The 20,835-nt window shown below is 36.2% G+C and overlaps 2 protein-coding genes across 2 annotated transcripts; both read right to left on the bottom strand.

Annotated features, from left to right (window-relative positions):
- Positions 1-38: 38 nt before the first annotated feature.
- On the bottom strand, positions 39-12,079 carry tmc2a (transmembrane channel-like 2a). The gene is made up of 17 exons (XM_047151989.2): positions 11,860-12,079; positions 10,394-10,484; positions 10,218-10,299; positions 8,662-8,768; positions 8,220-8,318; positions 7,967-8,109; positions 7,147-7,294; positions 6,803-6,991; positions 5,328-5,507; positions 5,022-5,180; positions 4,052-4,180; positions 3,907-3,974; positions 3,227-3,466; positions 2,677-2,802; positions 2,474-2,552; positions 1,708-1,825; positions 39-1,586 (listed from the first exon to the last, which is right to left on the bottom strand). The coding sequence occupies exons 1-17, from the start codon at positions 11,970-11,972 to the stop codon at positions 1,384-1,386; spliced, it is 2,274 nt and encodes a 757-aa protein (XP_047007945.2). The 5' UTR covers positions 11,973-12,079; the 3' UTR covers positions 39-1,383.
- Positions 12,080-18,342: 6,263 nt separating this feature from the next.
- Positions 18,343-20,332, bottom strand: LOC128629373 (transmembrane channel-like protein 2-A). The gene is made up of 3 exons (XM_053677244.1): positions 19,985-20,332; positions 19,840-19,875; positions 18,343-18,729 (listed from the first exon to the last, which is right to left on the bottom strand). The coding sequence occupies exons 1-3, from the start codon at positions 20,019-20,021 to the stop codon at positions 18,410-18,412; spliced, it is 393 nt and encodes a 130-aa protein (XP_053533219.1). The 5' UTR covers positions 20,022-20,332; the 3' UTR covers positions 18,343-18,409.
- Positions 20,333-20,835: the final 503 nt, after the last annotated feature.

Raw genomic sequence — 20,835 nt, 5'->3', positions numbered from 1 at the left:
CAATGTTTGATTACATTTATTATAATATATAGGCACAATAAAACAAATGCATTTGTTTTCTATTGATAAATAAGTAACACATCAGATAAGCTGATTATTTGAGTTAAATACTTAAAATATTTTCAAACTGGGCAAATTAAAGCGATTTCGAATTTTTGATATTTGTGGAATTTGGAGCCCTCTAGTGGAGGAAATTGTGTTGCACGCTATTTAGAAGCAGAATATGATTCCAGCTTATATTTGATCAAATCTACAATATTTGAAGCGAATCATTATTGAAAATCTTTGTTGTGTTTTTTAAAATTTCATTCATCATTATGATAATGATGATGATGATGATGATTTTACGGTTGACCGCCAACGTTAAGGTTGCCAAGTCTGCATAACAAAACAAGCTCAATAGCCCAATATTTAAAACTTGTAAAAACAACATCAAGAACAACAACAACAACAGGAGTCAATAAAATCAGTTCCAAAGTTTAAAGTCTAAACCTCCCTGTATTACATTACAAAATCATGACTATATTTCCCAAATATGCTGCAATATTTACAAAGTACAGTAAAATTAAACACATACAATAAATGACCAAGTATAATATTTTTGCCTCATTTGTATAATTGGGTTCTCTTTATCTACTTTTAGGACGCGTTTGAAAATCTGTTGATGTTTTAGGTCATATTTATTCAGAAATGTAGAAAATTCTAAAGGGTTCACAAACTTACAAGCGCCGTAATATTCAATAGTTCACTACACTGTAATAATAAGGACAACTTGCATACAATCATTATAGATTCAATCATTATATGTTCAGATTACAAACATACAGCTTATGAATATATCAGGGGAAAAAAACATTGATAGAATTAGTCTAATGTCTGCTAAAAAGTTAAACAAGCTCAAACTTGCAAGCCTGATATGGCAACCTCTAGCCATTTTAACACTGTCATTTATATCAGCCGGTTTGTTTATGCCAAAAGCTGGAATGATGATATATGAATGATGTAACCTTAATGGGATACCTAAAAATTCCTAACAAAACCTGACAGCTCCATCTCCACTCTCTCGACAATAGCTATATAATATACAACAAGTTACACGTTGCCGCTTTAAATTTAACGTCCATTGCTCTGAATGGTCTACTTGTGTTAGATATTCGAAAAAGTATTTCAGAATACTATACAACCACTCTTACATATTCTCAATGTAATATGCAGCGCTTAAGGTGAATTAAAAACATAGAGTCTCTATTCATTATGTATCATTTGTGAGAAATTGGAATAACTAAACAGGTTCAGGAAGAAAGACTAGTATATAGTTCACTGCATCATTTAGGAGGTAGTCTGATACTGTCTAATGCTCGTGGCTAGCGCTAGTGTCTAGTACTATTGTCCCTTTCGATGTCCTGCCCCTGGAGCCGGACCCGGGTGTCCAGGCAGAGGCCCAGCTGTCCTGGGGCCTGGTGCTCGGTTCACAGGTCCTCGGGCATTAGGATTAGCTGATGCCAGCGTTACGTCTTTCTGCAGGTTCACACCATTCGCAGCTGATCCTGGCTTCACTCTTGATGGTTTTCCTCCACCAGGTTTGTCTTTAGTACGGAAAGAAAATATGAATGAATTTAAGACACTTATGTTTTAAAAACGTTGCTTTACTTTATAGAGTCAAATGTTGTCATGAGCTCATTGCTGTAAGGTAGAAACTTTTCTGACCTGCTTGGTTGCCTGAATCCGGCATATTGGAGCGTCTGGGTAGTAAATCCTCTAAATCCTTCATCACTTGATTGGTGCTGTCTTTGTTATTCCTCCTGTTCTTTTCCTCATCTCTTGCCTAAGAACAACGTGAATAATAATATTATAACAGTGAAAGATATTAGTCCAACAATTAAATAACAACATTAATAAAAAAAATAATATAAATAAAAGTCCTAAAAGTAGATCAAGAGAACCCAGTTAAATAAACGAGACAAAAATATTATAGTTGGGCATTTATTGAGGGAAATGATCCAATATTACATATCAGGTCATATTTATAAATCAACACAGATAGCTTTTTCCGGTTGTGTCCATAGCTTGAGCGGCTAAGAAGGATTCGCTCTCATTATACGGTACGAGAGCGGCCTCTCGAGGCGAAATAAAAACTATCCCTGACCAATTTTGTTGTGTTATTTGAAGTGTTTTTTAAAATTAATTTTGGATGTCTTTTTGGTTCAGTTTGGATGTACATATTTTATTTACTTTAATATTTATTAATAGTTAATATAGTAATATTTACATATCTATTTCATTTAAAAAGGTACAATACATTTTCATGGTACAGTCAGTACTGTTTATTTTTGTAATAAAGTTCAGCAATCAGTTTTTACCGGCTGATTAATCGGTTATTGGCAGGTACCGCCCAACTTAGTTATAGGTGTCGGTAAAAATCCACTATCGGTCGACTTCTACTATATTGTACTACTTTGTTCTCCAAACTTACCATTTGCATTTTCTTTTTTAGCTCGTTGTTGGCGTTCTTATAGGCCTCAGACACTGAGTTGAGATAATAAATTGCTAGACTGCAGAAAAAATAAAACACATTCTTTCATTACGGAGCGTCAAAACAAGGGACAAGTCGGATGATGTACAGAAACCTACTGATGCAACTGAGTGCAAATATAATATAATGCACGAGTGACTCACACCATGAGCAAAACAGCTGGGATGATGAGGCCGGGGTTGGCTGCGTAACCGAACAGCTTCCCCATAAATGATGGCAGATCCAGCTCTATCGTCTCAACAATCACGTCAAACATCCGCTCTTTGCCACTGTGAGAGGAGAAAAATGTGTGCTCACAAATCCAGTAATTAAAGCTGAGGTTTCATTGAAAAGGTAAGGAGGTGGACATTGCAGTTCATGATGAGAAATAGTTTTTTTTTTTAAAAAAGGACCAAACTAATTAATAAAGTAAAATATATTGAAAATTATGCTTCAGGAGACGAGCATGGGAGGGATGAACGTTCCAAGAAATTGTGAAATTCAGGATTTATGATTGTTTTGCAGTTTTGCTTTGAACCAAATCATTTTGGATATTTAGTTTTGTCCTTCAAGTTGAGCAGTATAATATTTCAGCAAGAGTAGTGAAAGTAATATCAAAGGTTTACGGTTCATAAGTTACTAATGTGAAAGCATCATAGAGTAATGATAGTGTGTGTGTGTGTGTGTGTGTGTGTGTGTGTGTGTGTTTATGACCTAAAGGGCCCACAGTCAAAGGATGGTGGCAGGGACATGATGGTATAGACGACAGGCAGCAGGCTGAGGAAGAGGATGAGAAGAAGGAGACCCATGTAGAAGTTGTTGGATTTCGAGGCCTTGAAGACTCGCTCATGAGGCACATTGGAGGCCATGACGGCCCAGCACTGGTAGTACATCGAGGTCAGGAGACGGAGGACGTTGATGCCGACCAGACCAGGAGCGTAGAACGCTCCCATCCTAACACACACACACACACACACACACACACTACAATATGGAGGTGATTGAAATAACAAAAGTACATTGCACTGGATGTTACAGTGAAGTCCATAAGTCATGTTGTTGCTTCCCTTTCTCTACTCACACACATTTCCTGTATATTACCTGTGTAGATGCAGGGACCAGTATACACACTAGAGGGTGCTGAATCCAGGTAAGTAATCACCATAGGATAATGTGTGTCTGAATCTCAGGAGTGCCAAACATACAGCCCAATAAAGGTGCTAATAATTTGGCCCACTAATTTAAATGAAAATATAATCATCTTGTGCAGGAGCTCAAGTAATTTAGCCAGTTCACCTAGAGTAGAAGAACGGCATGCGCAAATGTATTGCACGATTTTTTTTTGGGGGGCACAAAAACGATACTGTATTGTGTCTCATGCACTTGCGTCCTACCAAATCATCCCTTGATTGAAGACCAATCCAAGGACATTGCCGCTGATGTCAAACTCAGCATAGGAAGGCTGAAGATAGAAGTTAAAAATAGAAGTTAGTTACCAAAATGGTGCAACATTAAAAGCTGAAGTGTGAGATCACCTACCCAGCCTGCCTCCAGGTCCCAGCACCAGCAATAGTTAAGGAAGCGCACAATCAGAGCCCTTGCAAAGTCCCCAATGAGGATCGTCAGATACGTCACTTGGATATCTGAGACAGTCAGTTTTACAAATTCCTACGGAGAACAGTGTGTTAGCCAATACGCACGTTGCTACACGTAAAAATACTGAAGGACGACAGTATGTATGTGGTGGCCTGGGAAAACCCCTCACATGGTCAAATTTGGACATTTTCTGCTATATTCTTTCCTGAACTGAAATATGATTTCCGTTCGCATGTATCTTAATCACAAAACACGAGCCTCTTCATTGTGTCTTCACTCCACTGATCTCAGTTCATGCTAACATCGTTGAGGAAATAATCACTGATTCATTCAGTCAGCTCCGTTCAGTTGGTTAAATTTCTTCTTATTATTATAAATGTCTTTTTATAAGGTCATTTAAGTATTAAAAAACTGTTTTCTGTACATTGCCTGTAAGTGCTACAAAATAAATTGATTAGAGTTAGGATTATTCCATTTCTCTATGGCACTTAGCCATCCAACAACTTGATTAAATCATGACAATCAAAGCTAGCAAGGTTTTAGACGATTTTACGCCGACTGACTGCATTTCTGTCTCAGCTTGTTAGAAATCAGACTAAATAAAAAACATTTCCAAAGCAGACAAAAGCAGAACAGAAATTTCCAATGTCAACTGCATATTACTTGCAGAAAAACTCTATTTTTGTCAAAATTATTGGGTTTTTAAAGTGCAGTGAAACCTGACGAGTTTTCCCAGACCGCCACACACTGAAACCGACTGAAACTTACTCAGAATGGACCGGAATTTCTTATATAATAATCACACCTAAGCAAAAGGCCTCATCCTATAAAATCATCTAATACAATCCAAATCCACTGAAATATTTTCACATTAACACAGTGGGCGGTGAGAGATAACAGGGAGCCTCATTACTATCCCCACTGTTGTCTCCCAGCACGGGCCACGGATCACATCAGCAGGGTCAGGGGGGGGCGGCGTGCCTGTCACATTCGGGTTATTGGCACTGTAGTTGGCATAATATTCCTTGAGGAACCACATGCTGGCGTTCTTTATGGATTGTTCCTGCACCAGCTTAGAGAAAAACAAGCAATATTCAATCCATTACATGAGTACTCTCTACTTTTCCACAGAAACAATCTAGACTGGTATGCAGCAATGATTTAACACATCAGTGATTTCATATCAAAAGCAGCGACAACATGATGATCATGATTATACCTTTTCATTGACCTCATCGAACAGAGCCAGCAGGAAGGTGTACAGGTTACCCAGGAAAAGGGCGAAGATGCGTCCGAGTTGCCACTTGAGGGCGATGCGGGGGTGGTAGTCCTCCAGCTCGGCGATAGTCTCAAACAGCATTGGGCCCACCAGTCCGAGTAGCGACATTATGATCTCCATCTGAATAAAGTCCACCAACATTTTACCTCAGTTTAAGCCATATTTGGCTGATTTTGCATACCCCAAATTTGTCTTTTTTGTCAATGTATATATGAAGCTTTCCTTGTCATAATTTATAATCCCACTTTTGCATGGTAATATTGCTAGCTATTATATAAAATCCAAAAACGGACAAAAAAAAAAAAAATAGGCTGCTTGGAAAACTTATTTTGATTGAAAAAATACACAAAATATAGCTTTCCACTTCTATCCCGAATAAAGCTTACGGCTAAATATTATAAGAAATAATTTACACTTTTTTTCCTGCAGTTGCACACAAGCATTTATAGTAGCAAAGTTTAAAAAAAAAAAAAGAAGGTAAATCAGTTGTATTTAGTATTTTCCTCAATATTCACCTGTTTATTGATGTGGGGTGACATGAATAGGTTTAATCCATAAATGCGGGTTGTAAGAAATTAGAAAGGACTTGAAGTCAGGAAAGTACAGCATTGGCCAAATAGCACTAGACTAGCAGATTTCAAATGCCACCCACAAACAAGCCAGCCAAAATATCCCCAGTCAAAAATATCAACACTCCAGTCTTAGCAAATAAGTTATTATACAACTGCAAGCAACAAAATGTAGCCCTTTGAAGCCTCCAGTCCACATAGAAACAATGTTTTGTGTCACTGAAAAGGAAGCTCTTTGAAAATGTCCTCAAAGCTGGAGAAATCATGTGGACAAGAAAAACATTCTTGAAAACGTGTCTCACAGAGTCTACCGATGCGGATTTGTGTGCAGGTGCCGGATGTGCAATGTTGAATATCCAACCCAATCTGAACCACTGAAAATGTGGAAGCGAATTTGTGAAGCGAAATTAAATGGACCGAAATTTGCCTGTCGAATAATAATAATAATAATAATAATAATAATAATAATAATAATAATAATACCGATTACTGCAATTCAACAGGCTTTTTTGTTTCAAAGACATATGACATTATTTTACTTCCATATATACACCCAGACATGTGTTAGTTTGGACTTTATATCAAACATTTTAATCATTATCATGATTTTACCTTTGTGTTCAAGAAGACTATATAAGTAAATTTTCCTGTGTCTAGCTGAACCGTTCACTTCAGCAAAAGTAAACGAGCAAATGGAGGCACAGGAGGTCTCGGGAGTGCTGCTTTTTTATTCTTGCTAATGTTCTTTGTTATTAAGACCATTAAAAACTTCATATTTTGCCTTTTTTTTTTTTTGCTCATTTATGGTATGGAATGTGTGATATGAAGACAGTTGTGCTGTATTACCTCGTTTTTCTCATACCAGCTCAGGTCGTTCCTGCCAGCAAACTCTTGTGAGCGTTTGACCACGAAGTAGATGAGGTATCCGCTGCCTCCCAGGATGCAGGTAATGAGGAAGTTAGCCAGTACACGCAGGAATCTCGTGAGGTGGATGTTCTCATCCTTCTGGTTCTCCTGTTCATCCACGATGGACTCCTACAACACACAGGATAACCTTTCAATACAAAGACTCACACTGTCAACACTTAAGGAAGACACAGAGTAGATTTTGTTTTCCAGCATACCAGAAAAAAACACACATAATATATATATACATGCTAACCTAAACACCCTCAGATTCATATACACACCTTAAAGCTTGTGGTGATGGAGGCGAACTTGTTGTCGGCCGTCTCTGCGTTGCCGATGAGGTAATCCCAGCTTGTGAACATCTTCCAGGCGAAGGTGAACTCATTGTCCTCGCTGTCCCCACCCCCCACATCTGCGTTTTTAGCCATCCTAACGGCGAGAGTGGACTGCGTTCATAAAAATGGGAATCCACTCTAGCTGCCAGGATAACAGAAGCGCATTCTTCTGTTTTGACACATGGCACAATCGACCGGTTCGAGCCTAAGTCTAAGTCTAAAGTCTAATTCTGAAGAACTAAAGGCTCTATTTTCATGCAGATGCAAGCGGAATTTGTTGGTATAATGCTGAAGTGTTGTTACTTACTTGGGTGTGAGTCAATTTTTTCCAGTCCTTGACTGGTTGGCTATTTTTGTGGTCAAAATGAAAGGCATCTGCACTGATATTGGCGGAGAGGGTGTGACATTCATAATTACCCAACTCACTTTGGGCTAAAATTGCACTAATATTAGACCCCCAGTGCAGACAGAAGGCCAAAAAGGTACTCTCCTGACTTCATATTTAAGGGCATAGAATTCTGGTCCTGTGCCATGATCACGAAAATAGGAGCCTTAAAAATCCAAAGACATAACGTATTTTTTTATTCATACATTCTGACGTACGTCACCTCTACAGCCACACTACGTAAAACTGCAAATACTCCTGAGAACGTACACATCTTACGCTGATATACATTACAGAATGAACTCTCTACCTTAAATATGACCTGTACTAATATTTCATGCCATTTCTAGCAGCTCTAGTAATGGATGAAATGAGACTCACGTTCGGATCACAACCATCAGGCTATACCCGAAGGTCCCAATGCCCACCAAGAGGTAGGACAGAGGGAGGCGGAACTTCAGGAAGCCAATGGTTCTCTGGTCATTATAGTAGCCATAGAATAACACAGAGTACTTGCAGTAACCCTGTTAAAATAAAATGAGACTATTAAATAGTGGAAAACGTCAGTTCATTCTTTGGAATGAAAATATAAATGAAAACATGGGACTCTTGTGATATAGTTAACAGGTCTTACGCTAAAGTCGGTGAGAACTGCGTAGTCCATTGCCGTGTCCTGTTCTTCTCGCGGCACTGTTTTCCGAGGAATAGATCCATAAGGGAGGCCCATGAGAACCTATAAGATATACATCCAATTTGAGTTCAATGGAAGAATATACTGTATTTTTTTAATTATTTTTTTTGTGTGCAAAATAATGTATTCTTCAGGGTTCATACAGCTTTTAAAGTACTAAAGACACCAAGCTTAAAACAAGCATGTCATTATTTAAATACATGTGCAAGGGAAAGAGCCTTACACTCGATTCCACCGAGAGAGTGAATTTGGCTCAGGACACACACGAGGAAAACCGTTCATAGCATCGATTTGTTGTATTCAGTTCATTTACACATTCAAGACGTTTTAAGCATCTGTAGGAACCCTGATTGTTGCGCATAAATAATTAACGCCCCACTCTGACCTCAGGGATCACAATCAGGCCGAAGGTCAAACTGAACAGAACAAGGTTCATGCCATACATCCAGCGGAGGAAGATGAAGTACGAGGCGACAGAAGAACCGAAGTGACCTAAGAATTCAACACAGAGGTTACAGGATTAAAATATTATAATCCTATTAATATAGGTTTAAAAAACAAAAGAAAGGCAGTTGCTATAGTTTCAACAAGGTGAGGAGGTGTTTCGAGAAAATCGTTATAAAAGAAGTTAAATAACCACTGGAGAGAAATAATGCTCTCATTTCACATTTTATTTCTTTTTTTTTAAAAAGCTATTTAAATGATTTTATTTTTTTAGATGATTTGCCTGAATAGCACTTAAAAACCTTTATCACCTGATCTCTCTGTAACAGAGCTTTCAAACGATTTTGAAAAATCCACTGCTTATAGATTGCAGATCTGCTTATATATATATATATATTTTTTTAACCCATCACTAATGGCATAAGGAAGACATGCATCAAGATTCATCTCTGTATGTTACTTAAAGCAACCCGGGTAGCAGTTCTTGAATTTAATAAAGGTGTTAAAATCCTTAGTGTTACTCATAACAGTGTACTGTATTTCAGGGGCAGTGGTGGGGTGACGGTTAAGGCTCTGGGTTACTGATCAGAAAGTCAAAATTTCAAGCCCCAGCACTACCAAGCTGCCACTGTTGGGTCCTTGAGCAAGTCCCTTGACCCTCTCTGCTCCAGGGACGCCGTATCATGGCTGACCCTGCGCTCTGACCCCAACTTCCTAACATGCTGGGGAAAATGTGAAGAAAAAATAATTTCACTGTGCTGTAATGTGACCAATTATTAAGATCTCCTTTCACCTTCTTGTGTTTTAGTTGTAGAAAAGAGGCCTTGGGAAAATGATTGAACGGAGTCGATCCTATACTTTCCCCAACACCTGTAATCAGAATCTGAGTCAGATTCAAGTTTTAGTTGTTGATTTGCAGAGCTCAGGACAATCTCAGCATCAACATTATATCTCAAAGTTTGGAGATTGAAAGTTTTCTGTGTTTTAAATAAAGACTGTTAAAATCCATACATAAAGGTGTGTTGTTTACTTTATAAATATTTCAGTGTTTATTTTACGAGATCTCCCATCCTGTATTGTGTTTTAGTTTTTGTAATTAGGAAAGGAATTGAATAGAATCAACACCAACACCTGAAATCAGAATCAAAATTGCTAAAGTCAAACAGACTTAATAACCTGCCCAGGTATGGACTGTTTCCTGGTTAATACAGCCAAATGTGTTGAATTTCAGAGAATATAAATTTGGCGATTGCTAACAGGATGTACAGTAAATTAGTTTTGTATCTCTAGCGTTCTTAAAAAGATTGCTTATAGAAGCCTTAATTCCAATAATAAATTTTAGCCGGACAAGTCGATCAAACTGAAATGCCATGCGGTGGAAATTCACCTGTGAAATGAAACATCACCACCAACGCTTTAATAATCTCAAGTAAATATGTCATATGTACAGTATGTTAATCGCGTCATTTATAGATCACACCGAAATTTGTGACTCACTTTCAACCTCTTTTATTTTCCGTTCCCAGGGTATGCAGGCTGTCTTGAAGTTGTCAAAATCTCTCTGAAACTTGATCCATTTCTGACAGAAAAACAATCACAACGGTGAACAGCTCGGACATGATGCATCACGTCAGCATAACAGTGTAAAGATAGGTATTTTCTGACATTCTTACCTTCATCATCATGACTTTGAAGGCATACAGTTTCTTGCCCTTCCCTTTGCCCAAAGCACCTTCAAACTTATCCACAAACACCTGAGCTTCCCTAACAACAGAAGATCAGCAAGTGAGTAAAAATGTAGTTTTGTTCACAGCGCTGGACGGATTTAAAAACTCTCCATCATAATAAAATAAAATGTTATTATTAACAATTTAGTATGAATAGTTCAGTATAGATATGAATATATAGCATGAATAGTTCAAGTACTAGGGGTTGCAAAGACCAGTCGACTAGTTAACTAGTTGCTGCTGTGGAGAGATGTCAACTGGGGAAAAAACATCGAGGCAAATGTCAAGGAAATGCTGGGAAAAGTTTATCTTTACGGGGTTTTTTTTTTTTTTTTTTTACTTTAATGCACTGTTAACACTTTGATATCGCTTTTCATGAAGTAGAGAGGTGTTTTTGAATCCCTCTCCCATCTGCTCTCAAAGGAATGACTTGTCTTGTCCTTTAAAGAGCGCTGTCAGAGCCACGGGTTGCAGATCATTATCCAATCCCACTCAGCTGGTTTAGAGTCAGATAAGATACGTAGAGCGCATGCCAGCTCAAAAAAACCCCCAAAAAAACGCTGATCCAGACTCGTTTTTGGATTATTCCAAGACCAGAGTTGAACACGGAGGAAAAACCTCCCAGAGTCTGCTGCAGCCATAACATCATTAAGTTTTAATGAGCTTCTGTGTCGCACAGTGTTGTACGCTCTTATTTTCAGAATCTACGATTTCGGCTCAGTTCGTAAATAGTCTGATACACATATTTATTATCTTACACATTTATTGCACCGATTTGTTTACTTTCATAGTTAATAGTGCGGCCATAAAAAAAAAATCATTGAAGCTAAACAATTGTATTTGTAGCCTGTGTGTTGAAATGTAAGTGTGGTTTGACACATTCTTTGTTGCACAAACAAGACAGCCTGAAAACAGCAATGTTCTGAAACTATGGAAAAGATGACTACTGTATTCGACTACTTTCTAAATGACTTGTTGACTTATAAAAATGAGTAGGTGCGCAACCCCTACAGTGAAACTAATATGAAAGGTGTGAAGTGAGGAATGTAAGCCAATGACTCCTGAGAGTTTAAGGGGTTAAAAATAAGCTAATCAAGCTAAAATACAAAATTTACGATTTAGAACATACAAGAAACTTGTACATTGTAAACTTCTTTTGTGTAAGAAGTTTTTTTTTTTTGACTTTGAGATTATTTAAAACCATTTAAAACAGTATTTTCTCCGTATAGGTCAGGTTACAAATTGAATAATTAAATCCTACATCTTTACTTGGCCCGAGATTTTCTGAAGCCTTTTGTCTTGTTCACACGGATATTATAAATACTGTAACTTAACCATTGACTGACTAATCTCCATGTGCTAAATCTAAAGCGTGGCCTATGAGAACACACTTTCACACTCATCCACAGTACTTGAGGTGTTTGAGCCTCCTCTTCATCCGCCATGGCTTGCTCCTAATGTTCGCGATCAGCTTCTTCTTTTCCTCCACCTCTTCCATTAGCCGAGCCCTCTCCCCCTCTGACATGGACTCCTCCTCCTCCTCCCCCCCCTCTGACTTTGAGTCCTCACTGGGATAGTGGGGACGCGCAGGGGTGGGAGGGAAGAAGAAAGAAGGAGCGATGAGCAATGCTACTACACGGTATTAACAGATTTATGCTGATCTGGGACCAGTTTTGCAGCTTCAGCCACGTCAGGTTCCTAGACCAGCATAAAAAGGGGAAAGCAGAACCTGATGGTCAAAGGGTTTCAGATTTTAATGCAATCAGGGAATAATGCAGTAAGTCCAGCACTATATGCATAACCAATAATGCATGTAAAGCCACAATGTTACAAAAGAGTCGCATGGACTTCACATGTGAATAAATACATGAGTCACATGTGAAATTACACGTATATATTGCTCACACATTTTTCACATGTAGGGGACTTAAAAAAAAATTCCCCCCCACATATTCTTTTCCCCTTCCGTTTCACATACGATGTTTAACACATGGTTCATTCATTCATTTTCACATGTGATTTCGTTCCCCACATGATTCTTTTTTCATGTGTTTTTTTTTCCATTTTTTGCTCGTGATCGTTTTACACGTGGTTGATTTATTGTTCACAGTGAACTTGTTTTCTCATTTGATCTTTAAAAACTTATTGAATTATTTTCACATGATGCACACGATACAGTAATGTTCAGGTGGTTTTTCTAGCAACGGCTTTATATTCACATGATTTTTACACATGGTTCGTTTGTTTTCATGTGCGTTTTTTTCACAATGGATTTATTTACACGGGATTTTTTTTTACAATGGATTTATTTTCATGTTAATTTCTTTTTACAATGGATTTATTTTCATGTGATTTTTTTTTACAATTGATTTATTTTCACGTGATTTTTAAAATTTTTTTACAATGGATTTATTTTCACGTGATTTTTTATTTATTTTTTTACAATGGATTTATTTTCACGTGATTTTTTTCCACAACAGATTTATTTCCACGTGATTTTTTTCACAATGGATTGATTTTCACGTGATTTTTCATAGTGGATTTATTTACATGTTTTTTCCCCTATATTTTTGTTTTCACGTGATTCTACCACATGATTCCTTTATCCACATGTGATTTTCCCATGATTAATTAATTTTCATATGATTTTTATACACAACTCATTTTCACAATGATTTTATTTTCACATGCTTTTACACAAGATTAATTTTGATTATTTATTTATTTATTTATTTAATTATTTATACACCTGATTACTTTGGTTTCACTAAGCTTTACACAAGATTCATTTATTTTCACATGATTTTTTCCCTCTCTGTATAATTAGTTTATTCTTAATATATAATCAGTTTATACATGATTAATACACAAGGCATATTTGTTTGTTGTTAATATATTTTCTCACACAAATACTCGTTTAACATCTCTGATCAATATATTCTTCAGACGATGTCACATATGTTTACTGGCGTTCACATGCAATTTCCGGTCATAATATGTTGAAATGCACCTTTATGTGTTTTCCAGGTGTTTTATACACATAATCACATGTGGAAAAAAAACAGACGATCACATGTGAAAAGTATGTGATTTTCACACAAGGGCCGGACAATAATGAAGAATCCTTTGCTTGTCACTTCGATATTCTTAAACCATGAGAGTTTTAAGAGAGGAATTAAAGTTTAGAAGGAACAGTTCAAATTTCACAAAAAAAAAAAAAAAAAATTAATACAATATAGAAATTTTAATCATTCCTTAAAAATCAAATCACCCACCACACCCACTCACCACTTTGAGTCCTCACTGGGGTAGTGGGGACGCGCAGGGGTGGGAGGGAAGAAGAAAGAATGAGCGATGAGCAAATACTACGAAGTGTTAACAGACCTGCGAGCAGTAACTGCATGATATAATCACACGAAAAATCTCATGATTCACATGTGAAATTACACGTATGTGTTTCAGATATTTTTCACATGTGGTGCATGGTTTTAATTTTCACATGATTTACCCCCCCATACAATTCAATATTTTCCCATGAAAATAATTCCCCCAAAAGAATTTATCACGTGACTTTTAACATGTCATTTATTTACATCTGTGATTTTTTACATATGATTAGTTTATTTTCACATGCTTTTTTTCCATGTGATTAATTTATTTTCACGTGATATTTTTCATGTGATTAATTTATTTTCACGTGATTTTTTTGGATGTGATATTTGTTTACATGTGATTGATTTATTTTCACGTGATAGTTTTCATGTGATTAATTTATTTTCACGTGATTTTTTGGATGTGATTTTTTTGCTTACATGTGATTAGTTTATTTTCACGTGATTTTTGGGTGTGATTTTTGCTTACATGTGATTTTTTTTATTTTCACGTGATTTTTTCCATGTGATTCATTTCTTTTCACGTGATTTTTTCATGTGATTGTTTTATTTTCGAATGTGATCTTTGTTTACATGATTAATTTATTTTCACGTGATTTTTTTTCATGTGATTCATTTATTTAAACCCATGAATGCTTTTTAATGTGATTTATACATATGAATCAATATTTACGACGTGGTCTTGTTACATATTATTTACTTTCACGTGATTTTTTTTTTACTACTCATTTATTTTCGCCTCATGATTTTTTTTCACGTGATTTTTTTACATGATTTCAGATGTAATCGTTTCCCCCCACATGATTTGTGCTTTCACATTTGATCTTTTTACTACTCGCTTGTTTTCACATGATTTCCCTCACATGATTATATGTGATTTTTTACATTATTTGTTTTTCAGATGTTATTTTATCATGTCAATCATTATTGTTCACATGATCACATCGCCCAGGTGATGTCACATGTGTTTACTTAAATACACAAGCAGATTCTGATCAGAGCATGTTGAAATGCCCCTTCATGTTTTATATATATATATATATATATATATATATATATATATATATATATATATATATATATATATATATATATATATATATATTTGAGATCACGTTATTCACACAATCACATGAAAAACGATAATCGCATGTGAAATGTATGTGATTTTTCACACAAGGGCTGGACAATACAGAATGACTTGCTTGTCATTTAGATACTCTTAAAACAAGAGCATTACTAGGAAAGAATGTTTTCATTATGCAAAATCTAAATCGATAGATCAAAATGTTTCGAACCACTCCTTTAAATCAAATCACCCACCACACCCACTCACCGCTTTGAGTCCTCACTGGGATAGTGGGGACGTGCAGGGGTGGGAGGGAAGAAGAAAGAAGGAGCGATGAGCAAATACTACAGAGTGTTAACAGATTTATGCTGATCTGGGACCAGTGTTGCAGCTTCAGTCTCATCAGGTTCCTAGACCAGCATTAAAAGGGGAAAGCAGAGCCTGATGGTCAAAGAGTTTCACATTTTAAAGCAATCAGGGAATAATGCACTTCGGAATTAAAGAGTATTTTGGGAATATTTTCACAACTGCATATTTACATGCATAATCAATAATGCATGTTAAGCTGCAATGTAAACCCAACATATTTCGGTTCCCCTTACAGAAGAATCACGTGAGCTTAAGATGAATAATCACACGTGGTTTTTAGACATTTCACATGTCATATTTACAGTACACTATATGTTCCACAAATCTGTCAATATTAGATGGACTTTTCACTTGCAGTTCATGTATTTCTATTTTCATGTTTGATGTTCACACATAATTCATTTATTTTCAAGTGTGATTCACGTGATTTTTTTTTTTTTTTTTTAAAACAACAACAGATAATTCATTTAATTTCGTGTGTGATTTTGACACAATTTGTTTTTCACACGCGAGTCTCACACTACACACAAGTGAAATGTATGTGATTTTTCTGTAAGCACCAGACAATGATGAAGAATTTTTTGTTGTCACTTAGACACTCTCAAATGAAAGTTTTTCAGGAACAAGTTAAAGTTACACAAAAACTAATTCAACTAATTCTCATTACAATTTTTCACGTCACTCCTTAAAAATCAAATCACCCACCACACCCACTCACCACTTTGAGTCCTCACTGGGATAGTGGGGACGCGCAGGAGTGGGAGGGAAGAAGAAAGAAGGAGCGATGAGCAATGCTACTACACGGTATTAACAGATTTATGCTGATCTGGGACCAGCTTTGCAGCTTCAGTCTCATCAGGTTCCTAGACCAGCATAAAAAGGGGAAAGCAGAGCCTGATGGTCAAAGGGTTTCAGATTTTAATTCAATCATGGAATAATGTAATATGTCCAGTTCAATTAAAGAATAATCTTGGGCACAAATGCATATTTCCATGCATAATTAATAATGCATGTAAAGCCACAATGTTTAAAAAAAGAAGAAGAAAAAGAAGAAGTGAGTGTTTAGGTTAAGCCCCTTACATAAGACTCACATGAACTTGTGAAATAAACTCAAGAACTGAATCATTACATGAATCACATGTAAAATGACACATATAAGTTTCATATCTAGTGTATGGGTTTATTTAAAAAAAAATTTTTTTTACATGTGATTCATTTATTTTCACGTTATTTTTTTACGTATGATTTGGTTATTATCACATGATGTTTTTTTTTAAATATATGATTAGTTCATTTTCACATGTGATTTTACATGTGATTCGGAATCACTAGCACGTGATTTTTTTTTTTTACACACGATTCATTTGTTTCCGTATGTTCATTTTTCACATGGTCTCATTGTTCTGATGTGATTTTCTCACATGAGTAATTATTTTTCGAATGTGATCACATGGTATTCAAATGATCCCATTTGAAATATGATTTTTTTTAAAAATAATTTGTAAGGGGGGCAATAATGAAGAATTATTTTACATGTGATACTCTTAAAACACAAGTGTTGTTAGGAATGAAAGATGATATGTAACCATCAAAATGATGTACAAAATAAACTAACGCATCACAATGTTTCGAACCACTACTTCAAATCAAATCACCCACCACACCCACTCACCACTTTGAGTCCTCACTGGGATAGTGGGGACATGCAGGGGTGGGAGGGAAGAAGAAAGAAGGAGCGATGAGCAAATACTACAGAGTGTTAACAGATTTATGCTGATCTGGGACCAGTTTTGCAGCTTCAGCCACATCAGGTTCCTAGACCAGCATAAAAAGGGGAAAGCAGAGCCTGATGGTCAAAGGGTTTCAGATTTTAAAGCAATCAGGGAATAATGCAGTAAGTCCATCTCCGTTAAACAATACTTTGAGCACAAATGCATATTTACATGCATAACCAAAAGCTCCAATATTAAAAAAAAAAAAAGTGTTTCTTTAGGTTGAGCCCCTTACAGAAGAGTCACATGAACTTCACATGTGAATAATCATCACATGTTTTCAGATGATTCATTTATTGTCATGTGGTTCATTTATTTATTTCCCTGTAATTGTACAGGTTATTTTTTATACACAATTATTATTATTATTATTTTTTTTTACAAGTGATGTTTACATGTGATTTTATGCATGTGATTTTATGCATATTTAAATGTGATTTCCCCCTCCCCCACCATAAGATTACATATTTTCACATGTGAATTTAACATTTGTTTATTTATTTTCACACGTGATTTATTTAGTTTCACGTGTGTTTTGTATACATTGATTTATTTATTTTCAGGTGATTTTTTATTTATTTATTTATTTATTTATTTATTTATTTAACACAATTGATTTATTTTCAAATGTGATTTCTTTGCATGGCCTATTGGTTTTCTCATGTACATTTTTTTTTAACATGGGGTTTTAATTTTCAAATGTGATTTTGTCATATAATCACATATTATTCACATCATTTCACGTGAAAAACAGATGACGACCAGTGAATCATATGTGAATTTTCCATAAGGGGGACAAAATGAAGACTTATTTGCTTGTTACTTAGATACTCTTAAAACGTTAATGTTGCCAGGAATAAAAGTTTATCAGGAACAGTTAAAGTTACACGGAAATCAAATCAACACATTATTATTATTATTATTATTATTATTATTATTATTATTATTATTTACAAATCACTCCTTAGAAATCAAATCATCCACAACACCCACTCACCACTTTGAGTCCTCACTGGGATAGTGGGGACGCGCAGGGGTGGGAGGGAAGAAGCAATCATGGAATAATGCAATCATAGGATAATGCAATAAGTACAGGTCTGTTAAAGAATATTTTGGGCATAAATGCATATTTACATGCATAATCAATAATGCATGTAAAGCCAAACCATTAGCTGAGTAGACAATGCTGAAGAAATATTTGCTTGTTAGTTCATTGCTAAAATAGACAACAGAGAAATTGTTCCTAGCTTATAGGTTTGTTGACTTAAAGCTGTTTTTTACTTATTGATATAACTCCACCTATAAAAAAAAGTATTATTTAAAAAAAAAAAAAGGAAAGAACAGTTTTGTAATAACATCATTAAACAGAAACAGTTTCGGTTGTTTCTGAAACACCATACCTACTGCTCTTCTTCTTAGCACTTTTGCCTCTCTTGTTTTTGGCTCCCGCTGGCTTTCCTCTTTTCCGATTCCCTGCACACCTCTTCGGAGGAATGTCATAATCACTATCATCCTCCGAGGCCTCCCTTGGAGCTGCTTTCTTTCTGTTGGCTGCCTTTCGACCTTTAGGGGGTTCAGCGTCTTCGTCCTCGTCCCCACCGTCCTCGCTGGCGGCCGCTTTGCTTTTTCTGCCTACAGCTGCTTTATTGTTTTTGCCTTTGTTTTTGCCTTTCTTGTCGTCTGAATGCATACATGCAGGTATACATGGATGCAGATAAAACAAAGCAGCACGTTTTGCACATCATAGCACTGGGATAAGTCATTTGACGGCTTTTAGAAATGGATCATGATTGTGCAGTAAACTAGACCAGCAGCAGGCATGCAGACCCATGATGCTAAAGCACAGAGTGGATGGAAGAAGCCCCCACCCCAGCTACACACCAAACTACAGCAAACGTCTATGAAATGCCACTAATTATTTAATAACTTCTAAGAAATTATTTAACTTTCACTTGATGCTATTGATAGCTACCTCACCAACTACAGTATGCTAGCTCACATTGCTTAAATAACCTATGTTATATATGTAATAACCCAATGTTAGGTCATGTGAGCTAGCATGCTATCATTGATGAGGTGCTTCTGCTAATTCATGCTAGTTAACTAGCTAACAATATACAATTTAGATAGTGGCTATGTCTCACTCCAGTCATGTGGGAGAATTTGTGCAGATTAGTCATTGTTTTCATTATTCTGACTTCAAAAAATACAACACACTGCAATTTCTTTTGTTTTACTAGAAAATAAGGGCAGTTTTAGTTTTTATCCAGCATTAGTCAGCATTGTAGCTGTGTTCATGTTCAACATTAGCACATATCTCAGACTGAGCTTTACGCCACAGCCGTGTTGAATTCTAGAAATTTCTGACTTGAAATTTCAAACGTGCCCTAACCACTAAACCCTAACTGTATATAAAATGTAAAATAATAGAACTTTATCATATCAACAACCCTTTTTACTAAGGGTTAAAAAAAAAACTCAAAAGAGTTCCAGTGATTACATAATTTTCTCCGCTTCTCCAATCCTCAGTGTTCAGTTTGAACGTTCAATAAGAACACATTTCTGCCCACTCTGAGGCTTGTTTGCCAGCCGAAGGCTTCATGCGGGGCTGCAGCTGTATCCCATTCACAGCACACAGCAACAATAAAGTAAACACGCCACAAATACAGATACAAATACATCTACAAATAAATATATATATATATATATATATATATATATATATATATATATATATATATATATATATATATATATATATATATATATATATGGTGTGTTTGTACTTACCCTCAGCACTCTCCATTCCATCAATCTCTATACCCACTAAGTGACAAAAAAACAACAACCTAGAGTTCCTCAAAAGCACAACATTTCAAAAATGAAGCATCAAATAATATTTTTTATGAGAGATATCAGATCTTAAATGTCCCACCTTCTGCTAATTTTGCTGTATCACTTTTCTTTGGCATTTTGAAAGTCCTTGAACTGTTCCGTGTCGGTCAGGATGGTGTAAACGTTCTTCTGTGTCTGCAGACAGTAGTCTGGCGCATTCCCCCAGTATGAGGTGTGCAACTACTACCCCGTAACTGACTCCCTATATCCATGGCAACGTCACATGATCTCAACGTCCCATCAAATATGTCAAATTTCAGCAGACACGGTGCCACTGTGTCCATGTATACTGTACAGAACGAACAACTTCATAATAGGCTGTTTAAACAGAGAGGTGTGAGGTGTATTCTCAGCGGAGAAACTGAATTAGCTAGATGATCGATGAAAAAGAAAGAAGAGTAAGGAAGGATTTGTAAGTCTTTCGGACCCTTTATTAAACACTGTTTGACACATTAAGGGACAGATAAGATCACAGTGCTGTCTTTTGAGCAACAAAACAACATATTACGCCTGATTAAGCCATCAGATACACTCTCACTCATAGAGACACATGATACCGTGACACTTAGCACTTGTCGTGAGGCGAGCACCCTTAAACATTTAATGAAGGTTTAGGTTTCCATTCAAGAGGCAATTAACCACATTTTCACAGAGTATTAAGCTTTACATGTTCATATCGTTAGTCGTAATCAAGAAAAGCTCTGGATGCAGTTATGTGTGTGTTTTTCAAAAGGAGCCAATAAATATGCCCACCAGACTTTTTATTAACCAGTACTATTGTGTACAAGTGTGACATATGAGCTGCAATATTGCAGATAAAAAGAATAGCTGGGTAATCTACACACACACACACACACACACACACACACACACACACACACACACACACAC

Source organism: Ictalurus punctatus, chromosome 28 (assembly GCF_001660625.3).
Source record: "Ictalurus punctatus breed USDA103 chromosome 28, Coco_2.0, whole genome shotgun sequence".
Taxonomy (NCBI): domain Eukaryota; kingdom Metazoa; phylum Chordata; class Actinopteri; order Siluriformes; family Ictaluridae; genus Ictalurus; species Ictalurus punctatus.
The sequence above is the reverse complement of the archived record's forward strand: the minus strand, read 5'-3'. Positions and strand labels throughout refer to the sequence as shown.

Excerpts from the sequence above, each read along its gene's own strand:
- tmc2a (XM_047151989.2), bottom strand. The coding sequence starts at position 11,972 with ATGTCAGAGGGGGAGAGGGCTCGGCTAATGGAAGAGGTGGAGGAAAAG. Across the intron at positions 8,769-10,217 it reads GAAAATAAAAGAGGTTGAAA|GTCACTTCGGTTCTTCTGTC; the intron begins GTGAGTCACAAA and ends TTGAATTCTTAG. Across the intron at positions 7,295-7,966 it reads CTGATGGTTGTGATCCGAAC|GATGGCTAAAAACGCAGATG; the intron begins GTGAGTCTCATT and ends TCTCGCCGTTAG.
- LOC128629373 (XM_053677244.1), bottom strand. The coding sequence starts at position 20,021 with ATGCCAAAGAAAAGTGATACAGCAAAATTAGCAGAAG. Across the intron at positions 19,876-19,984 it reads TACAGCAAAATTAGCAGAAG|TGGGTATAGAGATTGATGGA; the intron begins GTGGGACATTTA and ends TTTGTCACTTAG. Across the intron at positions 18,730-19,839 it reads TGGAATGGAGAGTGCTGAGG|ACGACAAGAAAGGCAAAAAC; the intron begins GTAAGTACAAAC and ends GTATGCATTCAG.